Source organism: Heptranchias perlo, chromosome 39 (assembly GCF_035084215.1).
Source record: "Heptranchias perlo isolate sHepPer1 chromosome 39, sHepPer1.hap1, whole genome shotgun sequence".
Taxonomy (NCBI): Eukaryota; Metazoa; Chordata; class Chondrichthyes; order Hexanchiformes; family Hexanchidae; genus Heptranchias; species Heptranchias perlo.
In genome coordinates this window covers 1,167,623-1,182,341 of record NC_090363.1, presented here as the reverse complement: position 1 = coordinate 1,182,341, position 14,719 = coordinate 1,167,623, and the positions used below count along the sequence as shown (strand labels likewise).

The 14,719-nt window shown below is 51.2% G+C and overlaps 1 protein-coding gene across 1 annotated transcript; it reads right to left on the bottom strand.

Annotated features, from left to right (window-relative positions):
* Positions 1-87: 87 nt before the first annotated feature.
* Positions 88-13,513, bottom strand: LOC137305037 (E3 ubiquitin-protein ligase RNF5-like). The gene is made up of 5 exons (XM_067973804.1): positions 13,316-13,513; positions 5,661-5,679; positions 3,947-4,059; positions 1,072-1,126; positions 88-397 (listed from the first exon to the last, which is right to left on the bottom strand). Exons 1-5 carry the CDS (start codon positions 13,492-13,494, stop codon positions 275-277), a joined length of 489 nt encoding a protein of 162 aa, XP_067829905.1. The 5' UTR covers positions 13,495-13,513; the 3' UTR covers positions 88-274.
* Positions 13,514-14,719: the final 1,206 nt, after the last annotated feature.

Here is a 14,719-nt window from a genome sequence, read left to right as displayed (position 1 = left end):
TTTTTCAATTCTTTCACTCACTTTCTCGACACTGCCACTCCTCATCGTTACACAGTTAACAATAAGAACAATTTAAAAGGCTTAATGGGCGTAGCAAACACAGGCACATTGTGTGGCAGCAAGAGAACTGGAAAGAGGGCGACATCACACTTACCATCATTTCTCTGAAGTAATTCCCGATTCCACCTTCAGTCAACGTGATTACGACAGATCGGGAACTCAAAGTATTTAAACTCCTGTACCCACCCCCTCTGCGAGGTTAAACACTTCACGCTCAGGACTCACCGACTCGCTGACGGTTTTCATTCGAGTTGAACACGGTCGTGAAGAATCCAAATGGAAAGGCACCGATCCCAAAGGACATGTGGAACCCGGTATCACCAAAGCCCTGAAATCCCTGGTAGAGTAAAGGGAGAGAATTGCCACTCTGAGCTCATTCTATCGGGCCAGTGAGAGTAACACTGTCCCACTGGGGGAGGGCACATATCACAACACCAACACATCAACAACAGACAGACTGAAGTTACGGCAGCAGGGAATCTGGCTACAGGACTGACTGGGAGGGGGGGCACTCACTGAGAGGAGGGGGGTGCAGACCAAGAGAGGGGGGACACAGGACTGACTTGGGGGGGGGGGGGGGGGGGTTTAAGGAGCGTCTTAAAAAGGAGGCAGAGAGGTTTAGGGAGGGAATTCCAGAGCTTAGGGCCCAGGCAGCTGAAGGCACGGCCGCCAATGGTGGAGCGATTAAAATCGGGAATGTGCAAGAGGCCAGAATTGTAGGAACGCAGAGATCTCGGAGGGTTGTAGGGCTGGAGGAGGTTACAGAGATAGGGAGGGGGGAGGGATTTGAAAACAAGGATGAGAATTTTAAAATCGAGGCGTTCCCGGACCGGGAGCCAATGTAGGTCAGTGAGCACAGGGGGTGATGGGTGAACGGGACTTGGTGCGAGTTAGGATACGGGGCAATATCAAAACCATTTTAAAAAAGCCATTCGGTTCTCAGTGCTGAAGCTGATATAAGAAGTTGCTTAACAATGAGAACAGCGTAAAAGGAGTCAGGCATTGAGTTACCCTTCTGCTCTCAGGCTCGGTCCTCTGCCCTTGTGGTCTGGGTGGAGTCTTCAGTCTGTGGAGGTGGAGAGAAGTTATTTTTATCAAGGGAATCAATTCAAGCTTCCAAAAGTTCTCGAAGTGTAACGTGTGGGAGTGGGGCCGAGGGGGACGTTCGTCCAATTCAATCCCCCACCAACTAAAAACCTGCTAACACCTTCAGCGAGGTGAGCAAACTCTCAACACCCCCACTCTCCTGCTCTCCATGCTGTCTAATATCACCATGTATGTGTTCACCCACAAATGCTTTGTATGAGTCTTCCCCCCCGGGCCCCCCCCCCCCCCCCCCCCCCGGGCCCCCCCCCCCCCCCCCCCCCGGGCCCCCCCCCCCCCCCCCGGGCCCCCCCCCCCCCCCCCCCGGGCCCCCCCCCCCCCCCCCCGGGCCCCCCCCCCCCCCCCCCGGGCCCCCCCCCCCCCCCCCCCGGGCCCCCCCCCCCCCCCCCGGCCCCCCCCCGGGCCCCCCCCCCCCCCCCCACCCCCGGCCCCGCCTGCACCCAGACAGAGTGCCATGAAAGAAAACTGCGGTCTGAGAAATGATCCTTCTCTGCTCTCGAGCTCCCATCCTCCCTTTCTCTGTCGTGACCTTTGTCTCTTTCCATGATGGTCAATGCACCTCATACATAGAATCATACAGCACAGAAGGAGGCCATTCGGCCCATTGTGCCTATGCCGGCTCTTTGAAAGAGCTATCCAATCAGTCCCATTCCCCTGCTCTTTCCCCATAGCCCCTGTAAATTTTTCCCTTCAAGTATTTATCCAATTACCTTTTGAAAGTTATTATTGAATCTGCTTCCACCGCCCTTTCAGGCAGCGCATTCCAGATCATCACAACTCGCTGTGTAAAAAAATTCCTCCACATCTCCCCTCTGGTTCTTTTGCCAATTACCCTAAATCTGTGTCCTCTGGTTACTGACCCTCCTTCCACTCGAAACAGGGTTAATAAGGAGAAACTATCAAAATCCTTCATGATTTTGAATATTTCTATTAAATTTCCTCTTAACCTTCTCTGCTCTAAGGAGAACAACCCCAGCTTCTCCAGTTCTACATTTTCTTCCTCCTCCTCGCCCCTCAATGCTGTGTTGGCATCAAGACTCATTGTACTGTCTTCACGTCAAACCCATGCTTTCACAGGACCTAAAAACTCCTGGCCTTCAAGCTGAAAAGCCCGGTTTCCCAATCATTGGGCCTCGCCTTACCTCCAACTCTCTCCTGCTCCTTTCAACCTGTATTAGAACATAAGGAATAGGAGCAGGAGTAGCCATTCGGCCCCTCGAGCCTGCTCCGCCATTCAATCAGATCATGGCTGATCTTCGACCTCAACTCCACTTTCCCGCCCAATCCCCATATCCCTTGATTCCCCTAGAGTCCAAAAATCTATCGATCTCAGCCTTGAATATATTCAACGAATCAACCACAGCCCACTGGGGGTAGAGAATTCAAAAGATTCACAACCCTCTGAGTGAAGAAATTTTTCCTCATCTCGGTCCTAAATGGCCGACCTATTATTCTGAGACTATGCTCCCTGGTTCTAGACTCTCCAGCCAAGGGAAACAACCTCTCAGCATCTACCCTGTCAAGGCCTCTAAGAATTTTATACGTTTCAGTGAGATCACCTCTCATTCTTCTAAACTCCAGAGAGTACAGGCCCATTCTACTCAACCTCTCCTCATAGGACAACCCTCTCATCCCAGGAATCAATCTCGTGAACCTTCGTTGCATCGCGTCTAAGGCAAGTATATCCTTCCTTAGGTAAGGATACGTCATATTCCTTCCTCTGACGAGATGTTGAAGTCAGGCCCCACCTCCCTGTCCCTGTGGTCCTGGTGAATGTTAAAGATCCTAAAAAGCACTGTACAAGGAGTAAGGGAGCTCTCCTGGGCTCCTGGCCAATATCCCTCCCTCAACCAACAGGAAAAAAAACCCAAGTCAGCCATTCTGGTCAGTCATCCAATACATTTAATGCAGAGAAGTGAGAAGTGATGCATTTTGGAAGGAGGAATGAGGAGCAGCAATATAAATTAAATTCTAAATACAATTCTAAAGCAGGTGCAGGAACAGAGAGACCTGGGGGTGTGTGTACACAAATCTTTGAAGGTAGCAGGACAAATTGAGAAGGCCGTTAAAAAAAAAACATACAGGATCCTGGGCTTTTATAAATAGGGCATAGAGTACAAAAGCAAGGAATTTATGCTAAACCTTTATAAAATACTGGTTAGGCCTCAGCTGGAGTATTGTGTCCGGTTCTGGGCACCGCACTTTATGAAGGATGTGAAGGCCTTAGAGAGGGTGCAGAGGAGATTTACTAGAATGGTTCCAGTGATGAGGGTCTTCAGTTATGTGGAGAGACTGGAGAAGCTGGGATTGTTCTCCTTAGAGCAGAGAAGGTTAAGAGGAGATTTGATCGAGGTGTTCAAAATCATGAACGGTTTTGACAGAGTAAATAAGGAGAAACTGTTTCCAGTGGCAGAAGGGTCGGTGACCAGAGGACACAGATTTAAGGTGATCGGCAAAAGAGCCAGAGGGGAGATGAGGAAACATTTTTTTAGGCAGCGAGTTGTGATGATCTGGAATGCGCTGCCTGAAAGGGCGGTGGAAGCAGATTCAATAATAACTTTCAAAAGGGAATTGGATACTTGAAGGGAATTTACAGGGCTTTGAGGAAAGAGCAGGGGAGTGGGACTAATGGGAGAGCTCGGTCAAGAAGCTGATGAATTTGCTTCTCCAACAACCAATCCACTTTGGTTATTCACTCCTCCCGAGGGTGATCGGAGTAAGTATGAGCCACTGCCAAACTCAAGTCACGTAGTCAACCGGCAGGCAGGATATGGAGTCTTACCTGGGGTCTTGCTGGCTGGTGCTGCCCCTTCCATAAAGCGGGATGACTTTTTCACGGCTAATCCCAGCTTTGCAGACTGGACATTCCTGTCGGTCAGGTCTCATTTCCAACCACTACGGAGACATGGGGTGGGGGGACATTAAAGGTACAGTTTAAGTAAGAGCGTTTCCGGGTGCAGCAGGCAGTCAGTCACTGGAGGCCAAGCATTTACCGGGAATCCCACCACCGTGCCTCTGGAGTCACCGCCCGCTGCGTCCATTTTCTTACACGCACGACGTACGCGGACTCCGGCTCCCAGAGATTAAAGGGATCGTGCCTGGGAGAGGATCTTCCATTGTTTGAGGTGAGCAGACCAACGTCCGGTGTTTGAGGGAACACACTGACACAGGCGACCCTCTCTTTCCCAGCTGGGTCACCCCTGCTGTGAGGCGGCCCTACAAACACACGAGACTGAGGGAGCAGCAGGTCTATCGAGCTTGCTCCACACATGGTGATGGCTGGAGCATCGTGACAACACATTTATTCCCCCCCCCACAGCCATGGAATCTCCTAAAAAAAAAGGCAAAAAAAAGAGAAAAAACCCCAGGGCCAATAAGGGAAAAAAATAAAATTCCTCTCTGACCCCCTCAGGCGATCGAAAGCAGTCCAGGAGATCGCACGGACCCAGTGTGCTCTATAAAGACAGTCCGAACACAGAAGAGATCAGGAAACCTGAAGGGGCCTCCCATCTCTGGGGTGTTTGTTGGGCTGCACCACATCAGTGGGTCTGACATTTACAGCTCTGGGTGTGAACACACACTCTGTCCCAGTGGACAGTGCACTCAAACCTCAAACACACTGTCCCCACTGCTACTGGTTTTTGAACTGTGTACACAGACTGGAGGAGGGAGTTCCAGCACTCCACACTCACCCAGTAACACAAGAGGGACTCAAACAGTAAGAGCTCTACATAACCCCCCGCCCCACTCCTCATCATTAACAACACTGCAATCTCTCAGGAGAGGGTGCAGAGACAGCAGGGAGTCCCCCACACACACACTCAGGGGATCTATCCCAGGGACTCTCCCTGGGGTTGCTGTGAATACAATCAGTGATGCCACTTAGACTTTGTTTACTGTCACTGGCAGCAAGATTCATCACGAGCCAGTCCTGGCCTCGCTCTAAGATACCGGTTCCAATTCAGTAACAAAGACCGTACAGGACCCGTGAAAGGCTCGGGACTTTCATTTGATGTCTGCACAATGGAGAAACAAATAAAATGTGCCAGGTGCTCAAGTCCCAAACCGTATCTGATTGGGAGCTTGTTGTGGGGTCAGACTGGTGATAAGTTCCACTGCCTTTGAATTGTGTCTCAACGATACTGATAACAGCTCACCTGGAGCAGCTCTCTCCCTCTGCACACTTTAATGGGACAGACTCTGACCGTTGGCTAGGCATCTTAAAACCCAGACCACTGCCACCGTAACCGGGGGACAGTGTGTGTGGGGGAGAGACGGGGGACAGAGCCGGGTGTCCCCCCCGCCACATGCATCTCCCAGCAGCAACTAACAGGCTGCCCTCCCCCATAGTATCAGAGCACATGGAGGAAGAGACAGGGACTGGGGACCTCTTGGGGAGGAGTATCTCTACCGAATGTCGCTAAAGTCAAACCAGGCACAACAAGGGGGCTCCTTACAGAGTGGGTAATGGGTGATGAGAACATCAGTGCTCTTACCTGATGGAGACATGGCCAACTGCACACAACACAAGGGAGGCACCGGGAGAGAGAGAGAGAGAGAGAAACACATACATATTAGAGATAAGGAAATCAGTGACACTACAGCAACCCTGTACATAGTGACATCTGTCCGTCTAACACAGGGGTCTCAGTCTCAACCCTCTACAGGGGCACTAACACCTTGTAGCACTCTGTGCCAGGGCAGATTATAGCATGGCCTGCCTACGAGATGGGCTGTAGGGCCCAGTCTTAAATGGTGTGTGTGTGTGTGTGTGTGTGTGTGAGAGAGTGAGAGAGTGCGACAGAGTGAGTGCGCGCGAGAGCCAATAAGAGTGTAAATAAGTGAGCGAGTGCGAGTGAGTGAGTGTGAACCTCCCACACTGTGCTGCTGTCAGCAGGACCAAACCAGGAAACAGTAATGACAAGAAACACTGGGAGCCTCTGACCGCGAGTCTTTAGGACGTGAACAAGTGAAGCAAGCAGTCTGTGGTGTGTAGTCACAGCACGCGTGGGGGCAAGCAGCAGAGAGAAAGATTTTCAGCTGCCCCGCAGCTCGGTCGGGTAAATGTGCTGCAAGGCCTGACCTGCAGACGGGGAAAGACATGTAGAGTTCAACCAGGGTGTCAGAACCAGGCCTTGGGAGGGGGGCAAACGTCAGCCAGGGCTCCTGCTCCCGTCTGGAAAGTGTTCACGTGTAGACGACAGGATCAGGAATTGTGTCACTGACAGCGGGGTGACCTGCAGACACTAACTGTTGAATTGCTGCAATGTTCATTGGAACATAGGAGCAGGAGCAGGCCATTTAGCCCCTCGAGCCTGTTACACCATTCAATGAGATCACGGCTGATCTGTGACCTAACTCCATATACCCACCGTAGCCCCATATCCCTTAACGCCTTTGGTTAATAAAAATCATCGATCTCAGGTTTAAAATTAACAATTGAGCTAGCATCAACTGCCGTTTGCAGAAGAGAATTCCAAACTTCTACCACCCTTTGCGTAACTTCACTCCTGAAAGTCCTGGCTCTAATTTTTAGGCTATGTCCCCTGGTCCTAGACTCCCCAACCAGCGGAAATAGATTCTCTCTATCAGCACGGGCTCGATGGGCTGAGTGGCCTCCTTCTGTGCTGTAACCATGCTATGATTCTATACCCTACGAGTTTCCCTAAATATCTTGAAAACTTCGATCAAACCATCACTTAATCTTCTAAATTCCAAGGAATACAACTCTAGTTTGTGTAATCTCTCGTAATTTAACCCTTGGAGTCCAGGTATCATTCTAGTAAATCTTCGCTGCACTCCCTCCAAGGCCAATATATCCTTCCTAAGGTGCGGTGCCCAGAATTGAACACAGTACCCCAGGTGTGGTCTAACCCAGGGCTTTGTATAGTGCTCATGTTCACAACCTCCCAGAGAACGGCAGGAGTTTAAACTCCGTGCACTGTCTGTGGGCGTGTGCGTTGTTACACCTTGTCGTTGTGTGTCTGGTATCACACTTATATTGATCAATTAATTTCTCTTGACTAGACATTGGTCAGGCCACGGCTGGAAAATCTTGGAGCAGCACAGGGTTTGAGGCTGCAGCTCAGATGTGTGTGTATTACTGGTGCACAGTGGTGCCTGGGAGGATCAGGGTATCACTGACTGTGAATTCACGCAGGGTGAACAGCTCTCTCCGATGTTAGCGGGTTACTGACATGCCATCGCCAGGTGCTGCACCCACACCATCTCTGGAGATCTGCTGTAAAGTCCGGGCAGTAAAATCTCCCCCTTCTCGTCACAAATCGCGCGATGATCGATTTATCACTGCCGTTATTTACAGGATGGGGTTACAATGCACACGAGCAAAGCAATCATTTGGTCTCTCCCTCCTCACTCACCAGCTAATGTTACAGTCTGTGTGTTCTCACCAGCTTCAGAGTTAACAGTGCCAGTAGTGTGTGCACTGACTGTAACTCCAGCTCACGACCTGCTCTAGGGTCGCAGATGGCCAGACACTGCATGCTTTCCCTCCTTGTATCAACCGTACAGATCACAGCACCGTTCGGCCCATCATGTCTGTGCCAGCTCTTGGGTGACCTAGTCTAATCCTACTCCCCACTGCCCTTTCCCCAGATCCTTTTGCATTCTCTCTCTTCAATTCCTTATCCCAATTCCCTTTTAAAAATGATGCTACAGTCTCTGCCTCACTCACAGGGGAGAGGGGTGAAGCATTCTGTTTTCTAATAACCCTGTGTGTGAACAAATCACTTCTAACTGCCCCCCTCATTCTCCCAGTGATAACTCCACCTGTGGACTGTAATTCCCACGACAAAACTCAATGTATTTCCCTGCTGATTTGTTTACAATTTATGTAACTATTTCCAGAGGGACCTGGGGCACAACACATTTAAAGGTAGGGGGACTAGTCACACGAAAATAAACTCTGCACAAAATATTTTCATTTTCCGGTATTTATGCTAACGAACTACCTGGCAAATCACTTCAAAAAACGCCTGGCTCGCGATATTGTATTTTGTGGACGTCACAAGGCAGGACTTCAATTTATCTTTCCCCAAGTGGTCTTGCCTTCTCTGTGGAGGTGTGGACTCACGCTGGGGTACAGCTCCACTTTTGGCCGCCATCCCACTCATGCAGCAAGAACACCGATTGGTTTTTAATACTATGTAGAAAAATGCCACACGGCGACTCAGGGGTGTGAGGAAAAAACAGACATCGGGCCAAAGGAGAGGCGACCGTAAGCTTGTTGGAAAAGATGGGCTTTATGGAGGGTCTTAAGAGGAGGAGGGAGGGAGGCGCAGGGAAATCCAGAGCGTGGGACCTAGACTGCTGAAGGTACAGAGCCAATGGTGGGACAATGGGAATGGGGGACGCACAAGAGGCCAGAGTCGGAAGAACGCAGAGTTCAGGGAGGCAGATTGTAGGAAGTTAGAGAGACAGGGAGGGGCGTGGCCAAGGCAGAACTTTACATTTTGAATCGTACCCAAGTGACGATTCTTCACCTGTCAACAAGGTCCTGGTCCTTACCCACTGCCCACAGAGCTCACTGGATAACAGTCAGGAGTGGGTGCAGCAGCTGATTAATCCCCTCCCAAATTCACAGCACCTCAGCTGAAACCAGCTCTCAGTACAGGGAGCTGCCAATCAGTCAGGCACAGCACCACACTGTACGGTACATTCATCCACTGAGCCAACTTAATGTGGCTGGCTGGAGAGAGACGGATAATGGGAAAGAAGCAACAAAAAGAGGAAATGAGTCAAGGAGTATAAAAGCAGGCACCTTACATACAAGCTACAGTGAACATTGCAGTCAACGTACCCAGGGATTGGGGGGGGGGGGGCGGGGGGGAAGAAAGCAGTTACAACCCTCAGCATGTAAACCTTTCACCAGCTTCCAGGAGCCCCACGGCGGGCAGGTTTCACGATAATAATTCGGGCCCCATTTCCAGTCGGAGTTATACTCTGGCCGGCATCATTTAAAACTGCAATTCCTCATTCCAGAGTGAATGGGGCACCAGATCTCGAGAAACCCAACACAGAGGGGTGGCAGGGACACACAAACTCAGTTCAAGGAGTGGGTCTTGCTTCCAATACACCTTTCTGGCCAAACTGATAAAGGGGTGTCATGGCCCTGGGAGCCCGCTGACCCTGGTGTTGAGAGTACCCTATCTTTGCTTTGTCCAGCTCAGCTCATGTCTTACAGTAAAAAGGGAGGAGGCAGGTTCAGGGAGAGTGTGTTAAGAGTGCCCTATCTTGGCTCTGACCAGACGGGTTCAGGTCTTCCAGTAAAGGGAGGCAGTGTCTCTGTGTGACACTGTGATGGGAATTCTATTACCCGCAACTTGTACTGAAAAGCCCATCACTACAGTTCAAATTGCGCGGTTTGATTCCGGGAATTGTGCCATGCATTGTTGTGCCTCACTGAAAAGGGGGGGGCTGGGACGGGGAGAAATCTTGCAGAAAACAAAATGAAAGAGCCCGTCTTTGTACAGTAAACGGGGCCTGGAATATATCTCAAAAACACGACACAGCTCAGGGTGAGGCAGTAGTGACAAGCTGTTCAAGATCAGTCAATCACACACAGGCTAACGGCCTTCTAAAACATCCAAAACTCTGCTGCCCCGTATCCTAACGCACACCAAGTCCCGCTCACCCATCACCCCCTGTGCTCACTGACTCACATTGGCAACGCCTCCATTTTAAAATTCTCATCCTTGTTTTCAAATCCCTCCGTGGCCCTCGCCCCCTCCCTATCTCTGTAACCTCCTCCAGCCCTACAACCCTCCGAGATCTCTGCGCTCCTCCAATTCTGGCCTTTTGCACATTCCCGATTTTAATTGCTCCACCATTGGCGGCCGTGCCTTCAGCTGCCTGGGCCCTCAGCTCTGGAATTCCCTCCCTAAACCTCTCCGCCTCTCTCTCCTCCTTTAAGACGCTCCTTAAAACCTACCTCTTTGACCAAGCTTTTGGTCACCGGTCCTAATATCTGTGTGGCTCGGTGTCAAATTTTGTCTGATAATCGCTCCTGTGAAGCGCCTTGGAACATTTTACTATGTTAAAAGCAGCTATATAAATAAAATCTGTCCTAGGGGTTGCTATCACGAGCTGTTTGGTGCATCCTAATGATGGCCATCACTTGTCTGGTATGTGAAGTATTCACTTTAATTCGCCTTGTACTTCTCTCTCGATTTTATTTTTCTATTGCTTGCTTTCCATTATCTCTTTCTGTCTCTCTCTCTTGCTACCTTTACATTTGAGCGACAGGTTTCTTGCCACTGGAGGGATAAGTGATGAGAGTCGATTTTCTCTTGCTGAAGAGCCTCTGGCTCCATTAGTATGACATTCTCTCAGCTTACAGCAGCGAGGGCTACAAACTGACTCCCTTAAGCCTGGTCACTGCACCCTGTAAAATAACACAATGCTGCGATTTCATAATGTGACTCGATCTCAGGATCATGGCACCACAACTCCCCAGTTAATCTTTCACTCATTCCTGGGAATCCAAGTGTTCACGGGCAACACAAGCGTGAGATAAAGACCCACATCCTAAGAACATTCTCAGCTGCTGCAGCTCAGCAACTACATTGAGATCTATCCACTGACGGCTGCAATCATCCTTCTAATGTGCAGGTCAGTTCTCTGTGATCTCGAGGTGAATGGGCCTATAACGCACGTGATACTCCCGATGGGTGCGGTTTAGGATCCCACAATGAACATATTCACACATGCAGAATGTGTTCACGGACACGACTGGCAACAACTTGCATTTATACAGTGCCTTTAACGTAGTGAAACGTCCCAAGGTGCTTCACAGGAGCGATTATCAAACAAAATTTGACTGAGCCACAGAAGGAGACATTAGGACAGGAGATCAAAAACTTGATTAAAGAGAAAGGAGGGTCTTAAAGAAGAGAAAGGTAGAAAGACGGGGGAGTTTAGGGAAGGAATTCCAGAGCTTAGGGCCTGACAACACAGCCGCCAATAGGGGAGTGATGAAAATCGGGGATGCACAAGAGGTGAACTGGAGGAGCGCAGAGATCTCGGAGGGTTATAGGGCTGGAGGGGGTTACAGGGAAGGGTGAAGCCACGGAGGGATTTGAAAACAAGGATGAGAATTTTATAATCGACGCGATGCCGGACCGGGAGCCAATGTAGGTCAGCACAGGCTGACAGGTGAACGGGACTTGGTGTGAGTTAGGATACAGGCAACAGAATTCTGGATCAGCTCAAGTTTATAGAGGGTGGAAGATGGGAGGCCGGCCAGGAGAGCACTGGAATAGTCAAATCTGGAGGTAATAAAGGCGTGGATGAGGGTTTCAGCAGCAGATGAGCTGAGGTAGGGGCGGAGATGAGCGATGTTACGGAGGTGGAAGTAGGCGGTCTTGGTGATGGAGAGGATTTGTGGTCAGAAGCTCATCTCAGGGTCAAATAGGAGGCCAAGGTTGCGAACGGCCTGGTTCAGCCTCAGACAGTGGCCAGGGAGAGGGATGGAGTGGGTGGCGAGGGAACGGAGTTTGCGGCGGGGACCAAAGACAATGGCTTCGGTCTTCCCAATATTTAGTTGGAGGAAATTTCTGCTCATCTACACACCTCTCTACCGTGGCCCGTTTTGAATGCTTTTTAAAAAATAATTATTGGGATGTGGGCTTTGCTGGCGGGGCCGGCATTTACTGCCCGTGGCCAGTTTTCCTGAAGGGATGGTACTGGGCTTTCTACTAGTGATTGTTCCTCTGACTGAGCAGCTCGCTAGGTCACATCAGAGGGCACCAGTCAACCATGCAGTGTGGGACTCCGCGGAGTGACAAGTGGGCCAGGCCTGACCGACATTACAGAACTAGTGTCAGCCCCCAAACGACCCGATTTATTGAATTAAATTTCACAATTTGCTGGGCTGAACTCACTGCCCTCTGGGCTGATAGCATAACCAGTACACTGCTGTCACACTAATCCTGAATCAAACCAGGTTTGCTTTTCCAAAGTGTATGTTTGGGTAACTGATTGTACATAATTCCAATGTTGTACAATAACATTACGTCAGCAATGCATACTGAGATTAGATGCAATACGTCCTGACCTTTCACATAACCCTTGTTTGGATGAACAGCTAGCTCACGGAAAACCTTCTCATCAGGCGATATCTCAGAAACACATTACTACGCTCAAATCTCCAAACTGCATAACTCCCCTCTGGATTCCCGAATACAGAGAGCACACCTGCCCCCACCTCCCGCGGAGCAGCTGGGATGGCCAAGCCTGTGACAACTCCCTCCTTAAATATATATACAGACAACATACATACATACAGACAACATACATACATACAGATAACATACATACATACAGATAACATACATACATACAGATAACATATATACATAGATAATACACACACACGTATACACACGACAATGTGCGGCTATACACACATATACACACACGTGTATATATACACACACAAGACAGTATATATAGACAGGTATATAGAGAGAGATCATATACAGATGGGGGTGTGTATAATATATAGTGTGTCTGTCTCTCTGTCTGGTGTCTGTCTCTCTGTCTGGTGTGTGTCTGTGTCTGGTGTCTGTCTCTCTGTCTGGTGTGTGTCTGTGTCTGGTGTCTGTCTCTCTGTCTGGTGTGTGTCTGTGTCTGGTGTCTGTCTCTCTGTCTGGTGTGTGTCTGTGTCTGGTGTCTGTCTCTCTGTCTGGTGTGTGTCTGTGTCTGGTGTCTGTCTCTCTGTCTGGTGTGTGTCTGTGTCTGGTGTCTGTCTCTCTGTCTGGTGTGTGTCTGTGTCTGGTGTGTGTCTGTGTCTGGTGTCTGTCTGTCTGTCCGGTGTCTGTCCGTCTGTCCGGTGTCTGTCCGGCTGGTGTCTGTCTGTCCGGTGTCTGTCCGGCTGGTGTCTGTCTGTCTGTCTACAGATATCGATCTGTACACAGTTAAATGTCTTGTCTCGAATGGAGGGGCCCGGCCCGGCCTCTCTCTCTCCCCCTCCCTCCTCCCCATCCATTGATCACAGGACCTGCGGTGGGTCAGGCCCAGGCCCAGGCCCTGCCCCTCTCGGCTGCCCCGGGCCCCGCAGTATTGGCTCGGCCTCGGGCCCAGGCCTCGGTCCGCCCGCCTGACCCTGACCCGGGGCCGGGGCCGGACTCACCAGAAGAGGTGGCCGCACAGGCTGATGACGGCGTCCTTGGCCGTGTCCAGGCAGATATTGCACTCGAAGGTGGCCCTGTCGGCCTGGGGCTGCCCCGGCCGCTCCTCCCTGTCCGCCTGCTTCTCCCTGCCGTCAGCAGCGGCCGCCATCACTGAACAATGACAAGCGCCCGGGCACATCCGGGGCCGACCCGCAAGGCCGCAAGGCCCAACACAGCGCCCGCTCATTGGGCGGGCGCCACGTCAATCAGGCGGCGGGGGCGGGTAATGGGTGGGGCGCCGTCCGTCGATTGGACCAGGTGACTGTCAATCAGGCGGCGGGGGCGGGTAATGGGTGGGGCGCCGTCCGTCGATTGGACCAGGCGACTGTCAATCAGGCGACGGGGGCGGGTAATGGGTGGGGCGCCGTCTATCGATTGGACCAGGCGACTGTCAATCAGGGGGCAGCTGCTGATTGACTGGCAGCTGATTGGCGGAGGCGGACTGTCAATCAGCAGTGGGTGGGTCCCATGGGGATGGGGCGGGTTCCGGTCAGTCTGGGAGCCCAGACCCTCCATTGATAAAAGGGGTTGACCCAGAAGGTCAGAGTTGCATTTCCCGAGCGCCTGTCCCATCCTCGGGACCTCCCGAAGACCTTTACGGCCAATGGCGTATTTGTGAAGCGCGGTCACTGTTGTAACGGGGGAAACGCGGGAGCCAATTTACGCACAGCAAGATCCCACAAACAGCGCTGTGATAAATGACCGGATCATCTGCCATCTCAGTGATGTTGGTCAAGGGATAAATATCGGCCCCAGGACCCCGGGGAGAACTCCCCCCCCCCCGCCCCTCTTCCAATAGCGGCCGTGGGATCTTTTACATCCCCCCGAGAGGGGCAGACGGGTCCCTCGGTTTAACGTCTGACCCTAAAGACGGATCACGGCAGGGTCGCCAACCCTCCAGGGATTAAAGATCAATCTCCAGGACATTGCTGCCAGGAATCCGGGAGGGAATTCGTTTCCTTTGAACACTTTCGTTTTATTAGTTATAAAAATACCGGGGATGTCCGACCGTCAAGAACCACCCAATTGGGTAACGAGGAGTCTACTCGCTTTCCGATTGGTCCGGGGAGGCGGCGCCCAACAAGGGTGGACGTAGCGGGCGACCAATGGCGGAGGGGGGGCGGCGGGGGCGGGGACGGGGTGGTTGGAGGAGGGAGGTCACGTGATGACGTCCAACCAGAGTTGGCAACCCTGGATCATGGAACCGTTGAGATTTACGGTGCAGAGTCCATTCTGCCCATCGTGTCTCTGCCGACTCTATTGCTCGTGTAAAAAGAGCATCACAATGGCAAACAAAGATTTTGAATTTAATATTGCAAGAGAAGTGTTTTCTTTTAAAAAAGAGAAAAAGAAAAATGAGGGAT